A 24954-nucleotide genomic window follows, 5' to 3' on the forward strand; every position below is an offset into this window, starting at 1 on the left:
AATTAAGGATGGTAAAGAGTGACAATGAAACTAATCCATAACCCACCAGTTTCACTTCTGATAATACTACTCTTCCTCATAGGCATTTTACAGTTTAAATTTATTTGTAGATCCACACTTTTCCATTTAATTTCTATCCAAATAAGGTTTTTTTTTTTTTTTTTTTTTTTTTTTTTTAATGTACCTTCTGGTTACTGGGGCTGTTATTTATTTTATGAGGATTCTTGTTTAATCTTAATAAAGAAAGCACATTGCTAAGGAACAGTTAAAGGATTTTCATGGATTTTCAGTTTATAAGCTTGTTCAAAAAGCACCATTTTTTTGTTAATGGCAGAAGAGTATTAAAGGGTACGAAAAACAGCATTAAAAAAAAAAACTTTGTACCTTATATTTTTGTTCCCAGAGAAAGAAAATTGGCAGAATTTTAAGAAATGCAGTGCTCTTCCAAGTACAGTTCATTCTGCAGACAGAAAACATATCTGTATCAATTATAAATAAATGATGCCTATCAATTTGTAGAAGTGGAAACAGAAAGGTATTCCAAGCTGTAATAATTTAATCATGCTTTGACATGCTGTCACAAACTTTTAAGAACAAAAACATTACAGCATGTGACAAGTAGCACTGATAACAATTAAAATTAAAGAGGAGACTCATATTTGAATTTTTTCTGAAAAGTGAAATACACATATTTCAGTCAATATTACTACACAATTTCCCTATATGTAATGATATTAAATCAGTTTAATAACATTAATAATGACCATTAGAGCAGATTTCTCATTATAGATCTTACTCATAATAAGGACTTTCACTGCATATTTTAACATGAAAAAAAAAGCACACTATGATTATTACAGCCAACAGTAATAATCATAGGGAAATCATTAATACTTAAACTGACAACAGAAAACATGCAAAAAAGAAAATATGCTGCATAAGAGAACTTTACTTTTCAGAGGTGTTAGCTATTCAAAACATGCCCCATTATGAATGTTTGTATATACTGCACACAGTCAATATACATACATGCAAAAAACAAAACAAAAAAAAAAAGTTAAAATTACCATACATATCAAATCCTTTAAATGTTTACAGTTATAATTATATACCACCGTAATATATATAAAATTCTGCTGACTGAAAAATGACCAATAATTAATGAAAGAAGGTAATAAAAATCCAATTCTACATGTAGGTGTGAAATTTTGTCAGTGATACAATCTAACAGTAAAAATGACAACTTAAAAAAAAAAAAAAAAATCAAATGAGCCTCCAACCCCAGTATAATAAATGAAGCTGGCTTCACGAAAAAAGAATCAATATAAATTTAAAAGTACTTAAAGAAAATTTATACTTTTAATATTTTTACACTTTTAATTTATATTACCATTTTATGAATTGCATGCATAGCAAACAAAGGATGCACCAAGTAATTCTGCAAATAACATACTGTTTTGTCAAACTAAATCAATAAATTATTAGTCAAAAGATAATAAGTACTTCAAGAAAACCTTGCATTCTAAATTTATAGTTAAAATAAGGGATAAAAAAAAAGTAAAACAGACTTGATATTAAATACTAAAACAAAACCAAAATATATTTTCCACAATTAAAATATCGAAAGGCAAGGGGAAAAGAAACACACACACACCAATGTAATAGTGCATAAGGTACTACTCAAAAGTTTGTGGACTATAAAAATTATTTCACTTAATGGCTATTCCATGGTTTCTTTTCTCAGTAGTGGCTCCCACTCCCCCACAAAGTAATAATTCTTGCTCAGTGATTCTGCCACTACTGAAAGCACTTCTGGAAATTTTATTAAGTCTCCTCCCACTGACTTTAAAATTTAGCCTTTGGAACAAAAAAGATCACAGACACCAGGGCTATAATACTAATACATAACCAATCCCCGTTCTACATTTTTCTGGATGTTTAAGTCTGACAACTTCCTACAGGTCTGTAGGATTTCCTCCCCCAGACCCTTGTAAAAGTGCCATGCTGACACTGTAGAATTTACTTTCAACTCCATCATCCTAGTAAAATACAGTAATCCTAATGGGTCGATTACTTTACTCTAGCTGCATCATGTAGAACTATATACCACCATGTGTTGCCATGGTATGGAGAGTCCATAAACTTTTGTAGCACCGTGTGTGTGTGTGTGCATATATATATATATATATATATATATATATAAAATATTGAAGTACATATTGTGTATAAAGACATAAATATACAACTTATTGGCTTGGATCACAACAAAATTGATTGAACACTACAAACATTATGACAATACTATCTATGGAACATGTATATAGTTTATGTGGATGCATTTCACATGAAAACCAGGTTTGGATAGGTATATCTGAAAAAAAAAAAAAAAAAAAACAGAAAAAAAAAAAATTATTTTTTATTTTATTTTTTTTTTTTATGAAAACCCCAACTAATATGAATAATATACAGGGTGGACTACGTTAGTTTGCCAAGAAATAATTTATCCAATATAAATCTGAAATCTCGAAGTCAATTTCATTCAATATTAAGTTATTAATATTATATTATATTTATATGATATTTATGAACATTTAAATGATTTGTTTAAATTTTCAGCAATTTAATTTTTGATAAACTGCATCTCCTCCTAGTAAAATAGCACATGGTCCACCCTGCTACATAATGCATATTATTATATCCTAATGACTTTGTCAGGAGTCAACCATCAAGTTAAAGATAATTAAAAAACAATACATGGGTTCCCTGTTTCTGTAATAATTAGTATTCAAGCAATATTAGCCAATATACAAAAATGCATGTATACCATTAAGAAAATATGGATGAAAAAGATGCTGAGAGGATGAATAATGAGATGAACAGTTTAACAAAACAGAAAAAGATGGCAATAGCAAGTTATAAAGTCTACAGCTGCTATAAGTTGATTTGTAACAGCACCACAGAAAGGGTTAGGCTGGCAAAAGCAGACTATGACAAATCACTGGCAAAGACTGGGGGCAACAGTTTTTCACATGTGTGAATGCAAAGAAAAAATCAGATCAGACTCTTAAATATGGATACAGAAAAGTCATAGATAACCCATATGATAAATTGAACAGGTACTTGGCAATGATCTTTACAGATGAAAGACTGTTGCACAAAGGAATTATGCAAGTGAATGTGAGCGGTATGAAATCAGCAATACTGAAATTATGGCACTCTTTGTCAGGAAAACTTTCAAGTCTGAAGGCAAGGTCCTGGTGTTGATGAGATATACCCAGTAAGTTTGAGGGAGAGTGGAGGGGTTACTATTATGATTAATTATGTCGCATGTCCATCATTAATTATTAATGATGGACATGGGAGAGATTCTTTTGGAATGGAGAAGTCCCAATGGGCACCTCCGTAGCCAGGAGCAGCAGCAGCGCATAGCACACGCTTCTTGATTAGACCGGGGTTCAAGCCTGTGACCCCCAAATAAGGGGGATGAGGAAAGGTCAGGGAATGACCACCGCATATCCCTGGAGCAATATGGCCTTAGCTGCTAATCCTAAAAACTAAATAACAAACAAACAACAAGTGCCAATGCATTGGCAATATATAAAGGCAGTTTAAAGAGCAAAGTAACTAAAGACCAGTCAGGCAGACTTTATTGGTAAGGAAAAACATGGAGGCAGTTATAAAGAATGCAATACAGGGGCATCTAGATAGAAATGGTATTCTCAAGAAAACTCAGAGCAGTTTTGTAATGGGAAAATCATATTTAACTGATCTAGTACTCACCAGCTGGATGTATAAAATAATTTTTACATTGATTGGACTTTAACAAAGCATTTGATTCTGTTCTGCATGAGAGGGTACTGTATAAGCTAGAATGTTGCTATAATGGATAAGGTCCTTAGATAGATTTATGAATGGCACTGCAGGATAACAGGCAGAGGGATGTGATTATTGGCTACTCTTCAGACTGGGCTAGTGTTAGAAGTGTGGTCCTCTAAAGCATTAGTACTGGGATTGCTGTTCTCATTTTCTTAAATGACATTGACAAAGGGATGGAAGGCATGATATCAAAATTAGCAGTTGATATGAAAATTAAGAGGGTGGTTAATGACCAGTGCCAAGCAGTGCTCTTTCAGATCAACTTGGGAAGCTTCAGGAATGGTCAGAAAAGCACAACTATGTTTTAATACTGCAAAATACAAGCGTTTTACACTTGGAAAATAAAAATTCCAAAATAACTTATCAATTAAAGACAGCAGAGGAGAGATTTGAGATTATATACCAGGCAGTATAGATGGGCAGCAAGAAGGGCCCTATTACTATTGATGATTTATTGAACATTTACTTGTAGAGATAGTGAGGCCATAATCTCACTGCTGACTGGGCTAACCAGGTGGGTAAAGTGCCTGCCTGCCTGCCAACCCAAAGGTCGCGGGTTCGAATCCCGCTTCAGGCTTGGATCAGAGTAAAATGCAAAAAAAACTTTGGGGGGTGCATTATGGCCACAGAAGCCGATGTGCCAATAACTAACAAAAAAAATAATAATAAATAAAAAATAAAATAATAATAATCTCACTGTATAAGGCAAAAGTGAGTGTGCACTTGAAATACTAGAACTGAGAGCAATAAATTCAAATTATAAGGAGAAGAATTTAAATTTTATTGGAATAGGTTACCTCCATGAGTAGTTGAGCTGGGGAATTCAAAGGTCAGCTGGATTAGCACCTATGCAGAGAAGAAACTTTTTTTTTGGTGATACAGCAAAAGCAGGGCATCATTTCACACAACAGCACTTTTCTTTTAGTATCCTACCAGCTTTGATGTCTATATATGTATTTCTGCTGAGTTTAATGATCAAATTTGGAGGGTTAGATCTTACCCCACATAGTCCGTTAAAGTGAGGTTTTATGATTAAAGCATATTAATTGGCAAATAAAGTTTAAATTTTAATTTTAATGCAATGTGTAGTGATTATTACTAACCAAACAGAGAACCAGACTGAAAACAAAAATGGAAAGTTATGTGCAGAGACTTAACATGCCCAAGAGAAATTTGTTGTTGTTTGGTTTTTAGGAGCATTAGCAACTTAAGGCCATATTGCTCCGGGATATGCGGTGGTCATTCCCTGACCTTTCCACATCCTCCGTATTTGGTGGTGACAGGCTCGAACCCCGGTCTAATCAAGAAGCGTGTGCTACGCACTGTTGCTCCTTCCCACCTGGCTACGGAGGTGCCCCCCAAGAGAAATAAAAACATCTGTAACAGCACATATTCAAATGAAACTGTACTTGTAGCTAATGCAAGAGTAACGATCTCTGGCAAAATTTGCAAAGTAACGACCTCTGTGCTGGACAGGGTAAAAACACGTGATAATGTGCATGAAAACAGCAAAAAGAGTAATGACAAGTTTTAGTGAATGAATAAGGAACAAATTAACTGGTGGACTATATGTAATGTATTGAAGTCAAATCATGTTTGACCTCAATACATTACTTTTGGCTATTTTCATGCACATGATTACACATTTTATTATGTCCAACAAAGATGTCGCTTTTCAAATTTTGTAGAGATCATTACTATTACACTGGCTCTAATTTAATTTGATTTTCTATGCTGCTGCAGTCAGTATGTCACATGGATTTATCTTGGGCATGGTAAGTTTTCACTTCTTTCATTTTCAATTTTTTCTGTTGCCAACAATAATCACTATGCACTGTTAAAATTAAAACTTAAATTTAAACATTATTTACTCAGTAAGTTTTAATTTTAATATACAGTAATACAATGTATTTTTGAGACAACAGTGCTTGCATAATATTGATTATTAGAACTTATTAAAAGCAATATGTATTGTTGCTTTTCCTCTCAAACATGGCAGCAGAATGTTATTAGAATTGGCAATACACAGCAATATGTATTTATTTTATTTTTGTGTACTCTGTAGCTTTGCTTAAGTAGTTCAACATAATTTATAATTCTTCCAGATATACCTATTCAAAGCTGTTTTTCATACATACATATTCCATATATGTATACAAAATGGAAAAAAAAAAATCTGCAAATTATCTAAATTTATAATCTAGGAAACAGACAATGTATTGTATGCAAATTATTATCAGAGTATAACTGTATGGATCTCCAGGCAATCATATAACCAAGCTGTTAAGCAATAACATGAGAAAATAGCCATGCTAATTACCAGTAACTAGTCACATCATCTCTTAAAAAGCTGATGACAACACTTGCCAAGCCATTTATATTTGATAATACTAACTCCATATGGTCATTTGCATTTCACTCCTTGAAAAATGCATTAAATTTTGTATGTATTTAAATTATTGTCTACTGTGCTAATTTTAATTGCAGTTATCAGTTTCTGTGTGATGTTGTTAAAAACTTAAAAATTATTTCTTTAAACAAATATTTCCACTGATTATAAATTAAACATGTTAATACTCAATTGTAGTGACTGTAATTGTAAATTTCTAAGTTCTTTAACTTAAAATGTCACTTGAAAGGCCAAGAAATGTCTCTTTAGCAAGAGGGAAGGGGGAGAGGGGGGAAATTGTACTCAAATTTTTCTTCCTGAAAGCAATTAATATTTCAAGGCTATTGAAAAGGACAGTGAAAGAAAAGAAAATTTCAACAGAAATAAATTTAATAAGAAATGAAGGCAAGCAGCACTACAGATATTAAATTCATAAACAAAGATTACATATTCACTTTCATGTTTAAAGAACAATTAAAATACCTGATACGAGTTGTGAAAAAAGTTAGGCCATGTATAGTATGTATGGTTTCATTCTTACAATATATTACACACACATTTTATATGTTGTAAGGATATCCAAACTTTTTTGAAAGGGAGTTCATTAAAAGCTAATCCTCCTTCAAGGAGGGAAACAGTTACTTGTTTAAACAAGATTCGGGACGGATAATTAAAAATGTTCTGCCACTCTCCCGCATAGAACAAGTGTCAAGGTGTCTGTGGGCTAGATGGGGGTCCAAAAGGCCATACTGAGGACGAAGTATACCATACTTACTTTCAGCTACAGCATGGCTAAATATACTCAGTACTATCTTCATGTTTCTGTCACATAATGACTACATAAGCTCATTTCATTCACCATAGGAGAATAAGCTGAATTCATGTTTATTCTCCAATTTGTTTTCTAATTTTTAAAACAAATAAGCAAAGATACATAATGCTTATAAAAAAATTTACAAACAGCATTACACAGGTAATGCTTGTTGCAATTCTTTATAATTCAACAATTTTAATACAATTACCACCAGATCCCCATTGTTTTAAAACTATCTACATTTATTTCTTTTCAGAAAAAGATAACAGCCCTTAAAAACAATGTAAAATATACAAATATAAAAAGAACTCAATTTTTACAGTAACTACAAACAAAGAAATAGGCCAAATGAAAAATAAAATTCACCTTAAATTCCAAAATTTACAAATTTCGCCCAAATATAGAAGGGCAATATACAAATATATTAAGTATGATAAAAAATATAAATGTAAGATATAACAGCAAAGTGACGGCTGTGTAATTTCCATGTTTCACTTTGTACTTTTTTTTGTATATATATGCATGTATACACACCAAATTTGGCAATATATGAGTTTCCTTCCTTTCTGCTTTATTTTTTCATTTCTTTGGTGAAAAGCTAAGTAGTGAAATTCTAATGTGATGAAACTATAAGCTAAAGTTAAATTTAAAAATAATAATAATAATAAATAAAATACTGCCCTGGACAAGTACAGCTAAATTAACTTCAAGCTAACATTTGATATGAAACATTTTTTCCAAACATCAGCCATTTTGATTACTAGACCTAATCACACTTTATTCCATTTTAGATATTTTTTAATAAAACAAACTGAAGACTTAAAGGTTTTAAGTTTTTAATAATCTGAAAAATTTGTGTTCAAAATATCTCAGAAATCTTTATACAATTAAATAACTGTGCCTAAATTAAAATTTGCTATAAATCATTAGTCATATTAAAAACTGCAAAAAGATGTCAGTAAATAAATACACAAATTACTTTTGAAGACAAATAAGAAACTGCAATTAAAAAGTTCAAAGCAAACATAGAGGCACCATTGAGAAGTGAAAGTTTTATGGGAAGAAGGAAAAAGGATAAAATAACAGGCATAAACACATTCACGAGCACACTACTTTCCTTTCAATAGCATAACGATGTTTATGAACATCTTCATACTAGAAGCAAACAGAAACATGCTGTTTTGATCTACTTTTAAAATGAAAGATATCATAACAGTACACACAGACCCTATTAAAAATAGCACTTTCAATTTTCTTTTCATCTGCAGTTTCAATATCAAATCCCATTAAGAATAAAAATGGGACTAACCTTTGTTAGCACCAATGGTTGTTATTCCTATCATTTATATTCCCAAGAAACCAATAACTACAATATACATACAATGCACTGTGTGACAAAGAAATACATGTGATATTAATGCAAATTAATATAGCCCATGATTAAGATAACCAATACTATATATATATTAGTCACACTGCACATGAATCTTAATGTACATTAAAAGAATCTGAATGTCTATTAGTATACATGAAACAAAAATAAACTTAAACATGGGAACAAAAGATACAATTTTTGATTAATTAGTATCAGCAAAGTAATGGTGGATGTAATATTGTCACCATTTAGGCACTTGATAAATCTGTGTAGGCATTAATTTACTATCATAAAAAAATGAAAGGAATTCATAATACCAATTTAAAAAAAAATTCTAATGTAAAAACCCTATAATTATGATATAAATGATTTTTATTATACACATCAATCCAAAAGATACTATAAAACAAGGGCTTTTACTAATTGCTACTTTTTTTTCATCCCCCCCCCAAAAAAACTTTTCATGTAGGAATATGATGCAAAGATATAAACAAACAAAAATCTTAATACAATCCTAGTTAAAAAGTAGTTTCTCCTCCATCCAAGATTCTTCTTGGTACAAAAAATAACTAATTTGATTTCTCAAGACCTTTCCAGTGGTGAAGAATGAAAAGGCGTGGAGAGAGAGAGTCTCATATTATTGGATGGCTTTAGGGCAGTGGTACAATAACGTGAGTCTGGAAACCTTTCATGGTAGCGTTCAGATCGAAGGAACTTGACAGTTACCAACTTCCCTGAAATGAAGATTAAAAAAAAAAAAAAAAAAAAAGGCAAACTTCCAAGTAAATTGAAACAATGACAAAGCTAATTGTATATTAATACCAAGTATAAAAACAAACTGCAATAATAAGTTGAAATGTAGTAAATATCAATAAAAAAGGAAATAATAACAATAATAATACAGTAAAGTCCTGAATAATCACAGGGAATGAGGTACCAGCTATATTAATGTGCTGGCTGAATGAACACTGCTCTTATAGGTGCTTGCACTGCACAATGAAATGTCATAACATGAAATTAAACTTTAGTCACACCAATGTACAGCAATTACTCCGCATAGCACTGATAATTGGTACCAAAACTGTTCTGTGTTATGCGAAACTGTGCTGATTGAGGTATAATTATAATAGGTTTAACTGAATGCGTACCAGAGAAAGAGTCTATAAACAAATTATAATAAATTTATAAACAATTTACACTTGATAACCAATTAAAAGGATTTGAAATAAAAAATATTGCAAAAATTTTATTAATGAAACATCATGAGAGATGAGAAAAAAGCTTTATTGTTTATTTAGGTATTTCAATAATAAAGTCTGGTGAAGTCATCTCTTCTTTTTCTCAGTGTACAAGTCATTGTAGCATCACATCCCATCTTGTAAAATTTACCATATCTTGATGCTATGTTCAACATTCAGAATCGCCTCACAGGCCACGTAAACCCCCCGAAAACCTTTTTCTAATTCTCTTTTGAAAATTCTTTTGGTGCCACTTCAGAATTGTTTTCCTCTTCTTCATATACAGTTTGCTCGTCAATTTCAAGGAGAGTTGCATCATCTAAGCTATTTGCATGTGAGTCAACGCAGTCACGTACATTGACAGTGTCCAAAGTTTTGAATCCTAAGCTTTTCCAATCTTCACAATGTCTTCGGCCATTGTCTGAACTTTAATTACAATCTTCTATCCATATTAAAAAATGATGTTCCATATTAATCAACAGTGAACTTCTTTGCTTAGTTATCATGTTCATCATGTTAGATGCTGTAGAAATTCCCTGCTCTTTACACCGATCTTTCTTTCAAATAATCGTTTGTACTGATGCTTCATTCATTCCATTTTTCTGCGTGATTTTAGCACATGAAGCACCATCTTCATGGCACTTGATAATATCAAGTTTTTTTTCTAATGTAAGCTACTAAATTGATGTTTAGTAGCTCTGCCGTTTTCATTACTTTTCCTTTTTTTGACTCATCGTTTCGTATTTAAAGGGATAAAAAATAAATTGTGAAATGAAAAGTTTGAAAAGCTATCACATCGTCTCATCACAATGGAATTAAGAATAATGAACACTGTTGCACGTTGCTGCTGACTGCCTGAGGGGTGCTATTGGCACATGTGAGACAACAGAGTTGGCACCGCAGCATACATGTAGAGTACATGTCTAGGCTATTGAATGAGTTTTAACATATACAGTAAATTTTCGACTTAAACTTAATTGAAAACCGTGATAGAGTAAAACCCGTGCTGTCTGAAGCTGTGCTAAGTGAGATATTGCTGTATACATTATTTCCTGTGAATTAAATTTAAAATAACACTTATCACTGAAAACTTATCACCAACTGTGGTTTTATGTCACAAACTGCTGTAAAAGCAAGATGGTTTTTACAATTAAACATTCTTGGATTTACAAACTGACTTCACTTCACTTCATCTTTACATGAGTGGAAAGCCAAGGAACTATATAATTTTCATATCTTTCTAATCTTCTACAAATAACCAATTTCTGCGTTAAAGTCAACACAACATATTTACTTTTTTTCATCAAATTTCTGATCTTTTCTGGATACCAAAATGGACAATATCTGTCCAACTAACTGATGTTTTAATGCCGGCAGCTTTAATACAAAGGACAGACTTCAGTACCTTTGGTAGTCACTTTTGACATAATGTTAACAGTAAATATAGTACTTTCCAACTTTCTAAAATTTTTTCAAAGTTAATTTTTTAATATAAATTGTTGCTTTGTTAAACACTGTTGTTTTCATTTAATGCATTTTTTTAATGTTTATTTAATTTGCAATCTTTCTGCTACTAGTAGACAAGAGGTGCAACTGTCCTTTTTTCAATATATGATTTTTAAAACTGTGCCGCCTGAATGAGCTTTCCAGATGAACAAATGCCGATATATGGGCTTTTACTGCATAAATTTTAACTAAGCTTGATTCAACATTCTAATAGCATTCTTTCTGTTCAGCTTGAATTGTTGCATATGTACAAGAATAAAGTTTAGCTGTGTGTGTATGTGTGTGCATACAGACACACAGGAGGATCACACCATTGTGGTAGTAGTAGTGCTGTGGCACCTATTTTAAAATAAAAAACTGAGTATCACCTCTTTTGCCTTAAAATACAGTTGGAGCTCTTTATAGCGACCTTTTTTTAGCATTCCAGCATGTTATAATGGCCCTATATGGTAGGTCCCAGTCAATTTCCCATAAACTTAATGCTACTTTACATTCATTATAATGACCTCAAAAGACAAATAAACTCTCTAAAATGATCAAAAAGTTTCCACCACTCTTATCTTGTTTTTTTACTTTTTTATTAGAATATTCACATTTCAAAATGAAAGAATACTGAAGATAGTAGCTAATGATGAGCTTGCAGGAAACTGTGAGAAATCACTGTGATTTCCCATGCTTATCAACAACTTCTCACAATTGTTACAGTAATGAAATTAACTTCAACTAGAAGTTTATTTCATTGTACTGTAATCAGAGCATATAGGTTTATCAGTATGGCTCCTGAAAAGTGGGAACCTTATCCAATCGCAAACAAAATTAAGATTTTACAAGTTGTAGACAATGGCATAAGTCCTAAAACCAATACTGCTGAACATTTTGGTATTCCTAAAATTACACTAAAAGGTCAAGAAACGATTGAGTTTACAGAATTCTGCTGCACCAGGATCAGAGCATGAAAGATGAAGCATCCAATCTTGAAAAGGTACTCTTGAATGACTAATGATGATGAATGCAAAACACATTCCAGTAGATGGAAATCTTTTAAAAGCTAAGGCCGAACCATTTGCACATCAGATGACTACCGAAGACTAAGTCTTCCAATGGATGGCTCCAGAAATTTAAGACTCATCATGGGCTGTCTTTCAAAAACGTGTACATTGAAAGTGCAGCCATCAACAGCTAAGAAAGAATGGAAGGTGAATCATTTAAAAATGTTTTGTTGACATATGACAAGAATGACATCCTCAATGCTGAAGAAATTGGACTTATTTTATTATTATTTTTTTTAAAGTTGTTACCAGGTGTTTACATTTAATGAAAAATGTAGTGGTGGAAAAAACAAAATAACAAATTACCATTCTCCTAGTGGCAAAGATGTCTTGCTGAGAGAGGCTTTCTCTCTCAATCACTAGGCAAGCTCAAAAGCCCAGATGTTTTAAAGGTTTAAAGATATTTCTGAGTATTGAGCAAACCAAAAGGCTTGGATATCACCAAAAATCTATGAAAAATGGATCTGAAAATTAGATTGAAAGATGAGAAAAAATAGAAAAATTTTGCTGTTTGTGGATAACTGCACCCGTCATTACCAAGTGAATGGAATACATGCAATCACTGTTAAGTACCTGCCACCATATATGACATCAATTCTTCAGCCACTTGATCAAGATGTAGTGCAATGCTTTAAGAAAAATATCAAAAAATGCTATTAAACAAAATTGTGTTGTGTCTCAAAAACAAAACCTAATGTGAAATCAACATGCTGTAGGCAATGTATATGTGTTTTGGAATGGGATGAGGTTGGTGAAAAAGTGATTGCCAACTGCCTCACACATTTTGGATTCATTGCCTCAAATGATGAAACAAATGAAGCTTTGTACACTTCTTCCTCTATTAATCACAAAAGACAGTTAGATAATAGTGAAGAAATTTTTGAGGATGTGAGTTGTTGCCGAAACTTAGAGGGAGACATGTTTTGAAGATTAAATCAAAGATATATATATATTTTTTTATGTGAACCCCAACCACGAGAGGTATTAGAACCTATAGTACTTAGTACCATGCTAGGGTTGGAAGTTGAGAAGGCGAAAGAAGATATTTGTTGACATTGGACTTGAACTTCTGCAGATTGTAATTTGCAGGAAATACATATGAAGGAAGGTTGTTCCAGAAAACGGCAGTTGAATGAATAAATGAGGAAGATGAAAAGTTGGTTCTGTGGGTTTGAAGTTGGACAGTAAATGGATGTTGGCTGGTGGCGGCACGTGTTCGGACTGTTTTGAAAGAGAGAGCAGGAATTATAGAAGCCAATTCAGAAGAACAGTGCCCATGGAAGTATCTGTAGAAGAGGCATGCAGCAGAAACAGTACGTCTATGAGAAAGCGAGTGGAGAGACTCTGTTAGAGATGAACCATTAATTAACCTAAGTGCCCTCTTCTGAATGGAATCAAGAAGCTTGAGAGAGGTTTTGGGGGCACTACCCCAAATGTGGGAACAATATTCCATGGCAGGACGGATTTGCGATTTATACAGAGTGAGCAGCTGTTTGGAAGAAAAGTAACACCGAGAGCGAAAGAGAAAACCAAGTTTTTTAGATGCAGAGGAAGCAATGTTTGTAATGTGCTTGTGCCAAGAGAGATTAGAAGTCAGGGTAATCCCCAAAAGAGATATATCATTTTGCCTAGAAATCGGAGTGTCACTAAAGATAAGCATAGGAGCAGAAGAATCCTTTTTGCGAGATATAAGACAAGACTGAGTTTTAGAAGGGTTGAAATCAACTAAGTTGTCTTTGCCCCACTGGAGAATTACCTGAAGATCGGCATTCAAGGAATTGGTAGCAGTTATTCAAGAAGTTGAAGCTGATTGAGCAGGGTAAGGTTTCTCAATATGGAAAATGGAATGCAATGTGCTATCATCGGCAAAACTATGGATAGGATTTCCAGTTAATGGAAGAAGGTCATTAATATACAAGAAGAAAAGAGTGGGGGAAAGAACTGAACCTTGGGGGACACCGGCATTGAACCTTGGGGGACACCGGCATTAGTGGAGAAGTTAGAAGACAGAGAGCCATCTACCATCACCCTCAGTGAGCAATCAGAGAGAAAACTGGATAACCAATTACTAAAAACAGTTGGCAAACCATAAGATGGAAGCTTGTTTAGAAGACCTTTATGCCAAACACGATCAAAAGCCTTTGAGATGTCAAGAGCAACTACCTGTGTTTCACTGAACCTTTCCATTGAATTAGTCCATAAATGGGTAACATAAGCCAGAATATCACCAGTGGATCGACACTGACAGAATCCATACTGGCGATCGTTCATCAGACGGAAGATTTCTAGGTAGTTTAAGAGTTGGCGGTTAATTGATTTCTCCATTACTTTAGAAAGAGTAGAAGTAATTGCAATGGGACGATAATTGGATGGGAGGGATTTGTCACCCTTTTTAGGAACTGGCTGGATATGAGCAAATTTCCAAGCAGAAGGAAAAACACCTTTCGAATAAGAAAGTGAAGAAAGGCGGCAAAGAATAGGAGTAAGTTCAGGAGCACAGGTTTTGAGAACAAGTGGAGAAATACCATCAGGACCTGGAGCTTTCTTAGCATCAAGATTCATCAAAATCCTTCTGATATCATTTTGACAGACGACCACAGGAGACACTGAACGGAGCGTGTTGGGAATGGTGAGAGGTGTTTCACCAAGATCATTAATACATGAGCTGGAAGAAAAATGGGATGCTAGCAGATCAGCTTTATCCTTGGCTGAAGCTATCATTTTGACAGACGACCACAGGAGACACTGAACGGAGCGTGTTGGGAATGGTGAGAGGTGTTTTACCAAGATCATTAATACATGAGCTGGAAGAAAAATGGGATGCTAGCAGATCAGCTTTATCCTTGGCTGAAGTGACAACAGAACCATCTGGTTTGGGCAGAGGTGGGAGCAGAGATGGGCAAAAGTTGCAGCCAACAGCTTTGGCAAGAGACCAGAATGCTCGGCTACCATTACGGCAAGAAGCAAGTTTTCTACTCTTAGCCTGTTCAAACTCTAGTTTGGACTGATTAATAACTGCTTTACAATTGTTGCGAGCTTTGGTGTAGGCAGAAAATGAAACTGAAGAATTAGAAACAAGCCAATTATGATATGCAACATTCTTCTCTTGAACAACCTTAGCACATTTATTGGAAAAACCAAGGTTTAGATAAAGGACGAGATTTTAAAATGGAGTGTGGGATAAAGGATTCCATTCCTGCAAGAATAATTTCACTGACACAATCTGAACAAACGTTGACATCAGAAGTTTTGGAACAGTAATCCGACCAAGGAAAAGTAGAAAAGAAGTCTCGCAGGTCATCCCATTTTGCATTCTTGTAATGTCAAACAACATGAAGTTGGGAATAGCCATGAGATAAAGGTTCCACTGGAGAAGAGACAATCACCAAGTTGTGATCGAAGTGCCTAAAGGACCTCTCACTTCAACCATGTACTTAGAAGGGTTGTTTGTGAGAAACAGATCAAGCGTGTTGGCTGTATGATTAGGACTGTCCGGAATTCTTGTAGGTAAATGAACAATCTGTGCAAGGTCATTAGTAATTGCAAAAGCCTCAGCATCTCGACCTACTGGGTCGGTGTGACTAGAAAACGGAAGCCAGCTGGAGTTGTAAACATTAAAACACCAAGGAAAATTACCTCACTGTTAGGAAAGTTGGACTGGAGAAAGTCAAGTTGCAAAGAGAGGAAGTCAAAGAGCTCCAAGTGATTAGTGGAGTTGGGAGAACGGTAGAGACAACAGATGAATTTGACACAATGAGGTAGAGAGATTTTAAGCCAGAGAAGGTCAAAGAGAGGAGATTCCAAATTTCCAAGTCTCTGACAGGGAATATCAGAACGGACATATGCACAAGTACCACCTTTGAGGCGAAAGGAATCATACAGCAAATAATTTGGGCATCTGAGATGAGCAGTAGTTGAATCAACCGATAACTGAGATTCTGTCAGAAAAAGTACATGGGTTTTGGCAGACTGCAAGTGGAAATGGACATCGTTGAGATTAGAATTGAGACCACGTATATTTGTGAAATGAATTAGGAAGTGCTTGGGAGGTTTAGATCTTTTCGCAGATAAGCTTGCTCTATTATTTTGACAATTCATGGTGTATTCAATAGTAAGAAAAAGTGGGTGGGACATGCTGTATGAAGTAATGAAATTTTTGGATAGGGCATACACGTGGTAAGAATATACCCAGATCCTTGACATAACGTGGCCTCGACAATGCTCCCCGCATACACACTACTCGGACTCCCTCCAGTCACTATCTGGCAGAGTAGAGGTATTCGGAAGCCTCCTAGAGAGTTACCAATAGGTTCGGTCCGGTGTACTAACTTGTGGCCGGCCTGCGAACACCGTTTTAGAGCTGTACCCTCAAAATGTAAGGAATATTGGATCTAGCCACAACGTTCATCATAACCTCAAAAGTCATCAAACATACTACATGATGCAAGAGATAGGGAAAGGTTGTCTGGAACTTAGCTCTAGAGACTAAACATGGATTCCACCACTTCAAGCCTCCAATAAGCAAAGTGGTGGTATTTCACCGGTTGATGAGAGTCATCTACCAGCTAGTACTGCCTGGTAACATAGAGGGGCGGCGTTTCTCCATGTGGTGTGTGCGCCACACCTCAACCCCTGCTTACGTTGGTTCACACCTGGGTAGTCACCCACCATGTACTTGTGCATGGAGGTTATACCCAGGATTACTAACAGTCCCACCATCGTGAAGGTACAAGCAGAGGATCTGGCTGTCACAGACCGTCCGGACTTCGCCGAAATTAGGTCCACTTGACTTGAGTGTCACCCAAATATCAGTTCCATCAGCGTTTTAGACTCCCAGGTAGCAAGTATAGCTTGTCTGGCATATCTGAGAGAATGTCTGTGACAACCTCAAGGACAATTACTTGACATATGTAAGGATTCAGGTACCCAACTCTATACTTAAGTTAGAGCTCATGCAAAACTATGTAAATGGCCATTGGCAGTGTTAATATGATCACTGATTAAGCAGGTTTTTTTTTTTTTTTTTTTTACATAAACTATACATAATATATTATGTGTAAACCAAAAATAAATTCTACAATGAAAACATCAATGTAAAATAATTGCAGTCATTGTGAAATTATTACTAGTATTAATTAACTGATACTAGAGAACATCCAGAGTGACACAACAGATTTGAGGAGTTGGTAAGGATGCTGAAGGTTTTTGTGGTTGTTCAACTTTTTTACATGTGTACTTTTCAAAGACTGACTGCACAACAGCCCCCCCCCCAAGCACAGATGGTCCTGTAACAAGACAGACCATCTTGGATGGTCTCTGTTGCCCTTGAAGACCTTAGCAGTATCATGGTCGATCCTCTCTAGGGTTGCCATTCCCTTGGCAATGTTCTTGAAAGTTTCAGCCATTTCCTTTGTTGTTAAGTGTTTTGGAAGTTCCACTTCAACATCCTGGCTCTCCTCTGCAACCTTCTCGGCCTCCCATTCCATTAACAAGTGGTCTCTTCTCATTGTATAGATGGATGGGAAATCCAAAGCCATGGGTTACAGTTCCCATATCTGAGGCATATTTTAGGCACCATTTCATCAAGCAATTGAAGGACTATTGCCAAGCCAAAGGAATCCCCTTCAAAATCTTGCTGATCTCTGACAATGCCCCCGGTCATCTCATTCTTTGTAAATGGATAAATTGCATCCTAACATCAAAGTTGCATTTCTCCTACACAACACAATGCTGCAACCAGTGGATCAGAGGGTTATAGCAACCTTCAAGGCATACCATCTATGAGGACATTTTCTCAAACTATCTGACCATGTAGAACTTCTGAAGAGTACTAAAATATGAAATGTAATGGTAATTAATTGAGATGAGATCAAGCCAATGAATATGAACCAGTTTGCAAGAACACATGCCCTCAAATTTGTAAACAGTTTTTTTTTTTTTTTTTTTTTTTAACATTCAAGTTGATCTTGCTTGTTCAACTGAACCTTGAGTATGATGCTGAAGATGTTAAAATCAGCTTGATTCGTGTGGTGAAGAGCTGACAAATGAGTTAATGCACAAAAAACATAGGCTTCAACCTCCAGTATCTCAGTGCATTACTACCAAAGGGAGCAGAGTTAGATGATTCTCATTCTTAACCTTAAAACTTGGCAGTTTTTTTTTTTTATTTTCTTCTTCATCAATGTATACTTATTTTGGTAAAGATCTCATACTGTAAAAGTTCTTCACCGTGGTGAAGGACTTTTATAGTATGGACAATGACTCATTCAAAATAATGGGTCATCAGACTACTATTACACATGTATCCATAATTATATTACAAACAGAAATCAATGTCATAATAACATATAAAATGTAATATCAAGTTTAAAAAAAAACGTATGTACCCTGTATGCAGGAAAGATGTTTTATTTTATGTGAATACATCTCTTATGAAAATCAAAACCATTTAAATTTTTAAAATTGGACATCTAGAACTGAAGTTATGAATGATGTAACGTTTTATGCTCACACCTGCTACTTACTCTACCAAGTCAACATTAGTAACTGAGTTAGGGTCATTTAGAAGTGATGTCATTTCCGTCTCGCATTTTTGCTACTAATCAGTTTTACTTCAGTCCAAAAAATTCAGTAGGTGCTGCCAAAGATGTTTTTACATGAACACACAAAAAAATGTAGGAATCTCATAAAGTTAATTAATATCATTAAAGATATTCTTATGAATATCCAAACAAACTCTACAATTGACAAAATTAACACCAGTCAATATGTATAAAATATTAATACAGTAACTAAAATATATTTAATATAAAAGTATTTTGTGGATCAAAAACCTATTTCTCCCCCATCCCATTTTTCATAAACACCTAACCTAGTTATTCACAGATTTGACATTTGTGAATGTCTCCAGGAACTTAACTTCTTCCATGAATGGAAAGCTCCTCTCAACAGTTAATGCAACCTGATCAGCCAGATGGAAGGTATACAGATGATTCTCAGAATTATGGAAGTTATGATTCTAGGAAAGGTTCTAAGCAGAAACCCATTTTTCCACATAAAGCTACTAGAACATTTGATAATGATATAATAGAAGACTGCACTCCTGACCAAAGGTCTAATATGAAAATTTTGTTAGGTGAACATAAATTGCATATTTAATCAATCAATCACATATAAAATATTGTAATAGTGCTAATTTAACTAGTATATAATCATAACTATTTTAATTATTCTGACAATCCACTCTCACTAAGACCTTCTTGGATAGCACAGTAGATACTGCCACTGCTCTTTCATTGAGTGGGAAAACAACAATAGGAATTAAATCCAGGCCTTTTCCACACAATGTGATAGTATTACTAGAGGAGATGGAAAAATTATGTAGATAAAGTTTTTTTGGCTGATTCTATATAAGCTTGCTTCCATGTATCATTTGCAGCTAACACATTAATACATTATGCATATGAGAGAATCACTCTATTTCCGACATCAAATGCAGACAGCTGAAGTTGCACAGGTCTGTACCCTGTAATCCTGATACTGATCGCAATAGATCCACCAGCCAATAGTGATGGAAATTCCAACCCAACAACATTAGCAAGTCCAGCTCATTCTAGTCTCACAGTAGCTGCAAGACTGGTCACTAAGAGTAGCAGGAGAGCAAATAATGTCAAAGCCAGCCAACCAGCAGTACCAGAACTGAACAAACTCTCTCATTGACTCAGCAATAACATGCTTCTGGTTTCAGCTCATCAAACCTGGATATCCAGATGCCACATTTCATTTATTTATTCCTTTGTGTAGAAGAGGGACTGCTTTGTTGCAGGAATGCAGGGAAGCTTGAAAATGACCATGCAAGTGTATCCAGTTCAGTCAACTTTGTTGAGTAGCCTTTGACAAATATTTTGAGAAAGAAATCAAAATGTAGTGCAGTTGTAATCCAAATTATTAAAAGCAAATTAGTTATCCAAATTTATTAACCTTATTGTCACATACTGAAGTGTTGTCAATCTGTAATTTATTTTTTATCAGTCCTCAAATGATCACTTTAAACAGTATCACAACAGTGACAGAATAATATTACTCTTCAAATGGGATAAATAACAAACTATAATGTAATGGGGTAACTCAGATAAAGTGGTGTTTATGTATAGGTTTAAAAATGAAACAATTTGCAAATCAAAATAAAATACTAATCTTCTCTTGAATAATTAAATAACTAAAAAAAGAGAAGAAAAAATGCTTGTCACTGCCATCTTCAGAAAAAATAAAAAAATCTTAAACACAAATTGAATATCTTTTGATGGGTGTGTTATTCATTTTATTCTCTCAAAATATATTAATTTTTAACATCTGGTGTTTGAGCATATCCTTTCCTTTAAGATGTGTATGGAATTAGAATCAGAAAGAAAAATATATAGGACAGAGTCAAATAAAGAGAATAACCCCACTAGCAAGCTCAAGGATAATTCTGGGCAAAAAAAAATTAGACATACCATCAAACCACCAACCATGAAGAGCTCGATATGCTTGGCTTGCTGCTCCAGAACTGCTACATTTCAAATAAACACAACCCTGAAATAAATAGATCAAAACAGATCAACCAAAGGTCAACCTAAATAATTAAACTGACTCAAGCAATCATAAGCACACTCATATAGATACTTTAAAGATTATTAAGTGATAAATGTAAGTTAATAAATATAAATTTTACAGCTAATAAGTAAATATAAGTTTTATAACTAACAACCATTGGCATTTTAGATAAAACAACCTAAAGTGTCCATTTTTGGGTTGACTTATTAAAATTTATATCGAATCCTAATCTGGCTTCCATGTTTCTAAAGCATCAATTATTATCATTCTTTTTTTTAATCCTTCAGGCATTACTGTTAATAATTTTTTTGTTATTTGGTTTTTTTTTTTTTTTTTTTTTTTTAGGAGCATTAGCAACTAAGGCCATATTGCTCCATGATATGCGGTTGTCATTCCCTGACCTTTCCGCATCCTCCGTATTTGGTGGTGACAGGCTCGAACCCCGGTCTAATCAAGAAGTGTGTGCTACACACTACTGCTCCTTCCCACCTGGCTACGGAGGCGCCCGACCGTTAATAATAATAATAATAATAATGATAATAATAATTTAGTTCTAATACAGTTCAAAGTACATAAAATACATTTAAAAAAATATTTGCTTCAATGACAACCAAGGCAGAAGAGTTTACAAAAAGAAATTCCATCAAAACTGCAATAATAATACAAAGTTAACAAAATATAGTAAATAATATGATAAAAACCCTTCACTGTGCGTAATTAACAATGGTTCATTAAATTTAGGGGACCAAACAAACAGTGAAAAAGCAATTTGAACTTCCACAACTGTGGTCTTCTTTTCAAGACCTTTGACCACTAGAAAAACTGAAAAACTAACAAACTATAATTTAAGATCTCAAAAAAAGATATATCACAACATATGGTATTAGTTTAAAATACAAATTTAATAAACCATTATTAATTACATGCACTGAAGGTCTTTTTTTTTTTAATTCAGTCAGTTGATCTGCTGACTGTTAGTAATGCCTTGAATTCTCACATAAGTATCGTTAGAATAACAAAAAAACAAACACAGAATGGTTATAATACAAGTATAGCATATAGAGTTGAAACCCCCAAATCTGGCAGTCTATTATCCAGCATGACCCATTTTCCAGGCTAATTTTAGGAAAATGAACAAATCCAGAAAACCACTTGAGGGATAAACTCCAGAATCAGCAAATTCAGTTCTTGGATTGGATATTTGCCCAGGATGCATCAATGCAGCTGTAAAGAGTGTAAATTATCACAGGACTATGTGCCAAACACATCAAGAAATTTGTGTAAATCTGTAAATTGGGAAATATTAATGGAAGGGCACAGGATTGTCTGCTGCTATTCATGAACAAGATTAGTGACACACTGATGAGAGTGATGCATTGCTTAAAAAGTTTTTTGGTCTCAAAATCCATATGAAGCATTAACTGATACAACTCACCCAATAAATACTAAACTTTGAGCTCATATTTATAAACAGTACTGACACAGTAGCACTTTCTCCCATTTGTATTTGTCTTTAATTAAATATATAACCTAAAAGAAAAACAAATGGCACAGAGGATTGTAGTAGTTTAAAACACAATGGATCATTATCAATAAATAAAATAACAATCTTTATTGAAAGTGTTGTGGAAAAGGTTGGATTGCTTAAAAAACTCAATAGTGGTATTTTGCTGAAGTGAATGCAAAGGTTATTACATTGGTTCATAAGTTGTGTATGGAATATTTTTTAAGGAGATAATTATATTTTTCCAAATACTATATGTCACCTTTCTCTTTATGTCAGATGTAATTTAATTAACATCTGATGGTGATTTTAGATCATACAAAACAGGAACTTTTTGTAAGAACTTTTTTCTTAAGTTACAAAAAGATAAGATAAAAGTGTATATGTTAGGGATCGTCACAATAATGATGGGTAACCAGATCAAGAACTTAATTGCTCATTGTATCAGAAATTAAGGTATCAAGAAATTATCATTGTATTAGAAATTAAAGCAGTGCGCAATTCCTAACATACATTTCACTATTCTCTGAAATTATTAGATCACACATCGAGATTCAATCCTGAGGCAACATAGAAATAAATTATGAAAAATGTTACCTTAAGTATGATACTGTTTGATGTGAAAAACAATATCATACTTTTTTAGGTCTTTCAAGAGAAAGAAAATAACATATTACAGAAAAAATTGTATAGTTTTTGCTTACTAAGATTCACAAGATTACAATATCAATACACTACTATCTTTTAGGCTTAGCATTGTTATAGAAATCTACAAGTTTTAGCATGCTTAAATGAAAAGAATGACTGAAAATGAATAAATTTCAAATTAAAGTACTGATGAAAGTGTTTAACACAAGAAATTACATAAAGAAAAATATAACACTGTAACTGAAAGAAACACACTGCTGTTGTCAGCCTCCAACAACAACTGGTGCCATGAATGAGTGCTCCGAATTATATTTAGTATTAGGGTAGACATATAGTTCCAGGAAGTCACAGGCATTTGCTGCACCAGTAAAAAAAAAAAAAAAAAAAAAAAAAAAAAGACAGATTAGAAAATACAAATTATGCACTTCACTCCTCGCGTAGGTAACTATCCAGTTGATCTTTAAATTTCTTCAAAATGTCAGCCTCAAATACTTGCAGAAGCAAGTTGTTGCAGTAGTCAACAATTCGCTGGCTAAAAGAAAACTTCCTACAATCTAGTCTAAATCTCTTCCCCTATAATTTAAACTTATGGCCTCCAGTTCTGGAATTCTTTATAACAGTGAAAATTCTACCTTCATTCATTTTACTAATCCCTCTTGAAGCCTTATAAACCTCAGTCAGGTGTCCTCTAAGGTGCCTGGTTGCCAAGCTCTTTAACCCACATAATCAAAGTCTTTCCTCATATGGCTGCCCGTTCGCCAATCTTACCATGCAAGATGTCTTGGACCCTTTCAAGAAGCTCAGTGTTTTTTTTTTTTTTTTTTTAGGCTAGGTCTCCACACTTGGACACAGTATTCCAAATGCAGTCTTACAACTGCCTTATACTGTGGGATTATGATCTTCCCATCGCTACAGGATAATGTTTGATAAATCATCAATAGGACACTATGTGCATTCCTGGAACCTGTTCAGAAAACCTCACATCTGCCCATATCATAACTCCTAGATCCGTTTCTTCTTCTACTGCTTTTAATTCAACCCCACCAAGTGTATAATTTAATCTGAGGTTGCTATTCCCCAAGTGTAAGACTATTTTGCTGTATTAAATCTTAGCTGCCACTTTTCTGACTATTCTTGAATCCTGTTCCAAGTCATCCTGAAGGAGCACTGCTTGACATTTATCATTAATGACTCAATCACTCTATATGTCATCTGTAAATTTGACATCATGCATTCTATCCCTTCATCAATATTGTTTATGAAAATCAGAAATAGCAGTGGTCCAAGAACTGATCCTTGGAATACCTCCCCAATTTTGATGTTACACCAATTGAAGAATATCCATTAATCACAACTCTCTGCCTCCTACCTGGCTGGCACTCCGAAATTTATATTAGAATATTTCCAGTAATCCCAGTATGTTCCAGCTTATATAGTAACCCCTCATGAGGGACTGAGTCAAATGCTTTTTTGCTAAAATTCAAATAAACTATGTCAGAATTGTTCCCTACATCCAGCTCATGAGTAACTGTGTCAAAATAGCTCACTAAGTTAGTTAAACATGATTTTCCCTTAATAAAACCATGTTGTGTGTCCTTAAAAATGGCATTTCTTTCTGAATGTCTTTGGATTACACTCTTAATCACAGCTTCTAAGACTTTCCCTACCATTGAAGTTAGACTAACCAATCTATAGTTACCTATTTCACTCTTAGAACTACCTTTATGTATTGGTGATAGGTCAGCAATTCTCCAATCCAAAGGAATTGCTCCTAGGTGCACTGATACCCTCATAATTAACCTCACTGATTCAATGCACTGTCTGGCTGTCCCACTCAAATTACTGGGTACATGCCATTAAGCCTGGGAGCCTTACTCACCTTCAAGATCATAAAATTTTTTAATAAATAGTCATCAGTAATTCCAAAATCATTAATTTTATATGACTCAAACTCACTTAC

General features: G+C 34.1%; 1 protein-coding gene across 1 annotated transcript in view; it reads right to left on the reverse strand.

Moving 5' to 3' along the window:
• Nucleotides 1-8977: 8977 nt before the first annotated feature.
• Nucleotides 8978-24954, reverse strand: part of LOC150090213 (uncharacterized) — a 184786-nt gene continuing 168809 nt past the window's right edge. The window contains exons 16-17 of the mRNA XM_090390206.1: nucleotides 20743-20821; nucleotides 8978-9188 (exon numbers count right to left, since the gene is read on the reverse strand). Coding sequence (XP_090246332.1) covers nucleotides 9037-9188; nucleotides 20743-20821 — 231 coding nt within the window. The 3' untranslated portion in view covers nucleotides 8978-9036. The remainder of the gene's footprint in view (nucleotides 9189-20742; nucleotides 20822-24954) is intronic.

Source organism: Mastigoproctus giganteus, chromosome 2 (genome assembly GCF_048544385.1).
Source record: "Mastigoproctus giganteus isolate SK-2022 chromosome 2, ASM4854438v1, whole genome shotgun sequence".
NCBI lineage: Eukaryota > Metazoa > Arthropoda > Arachnida > Uropygi > Thelyphonidae > Mastigoproctus > Mastigoproctus giganteus.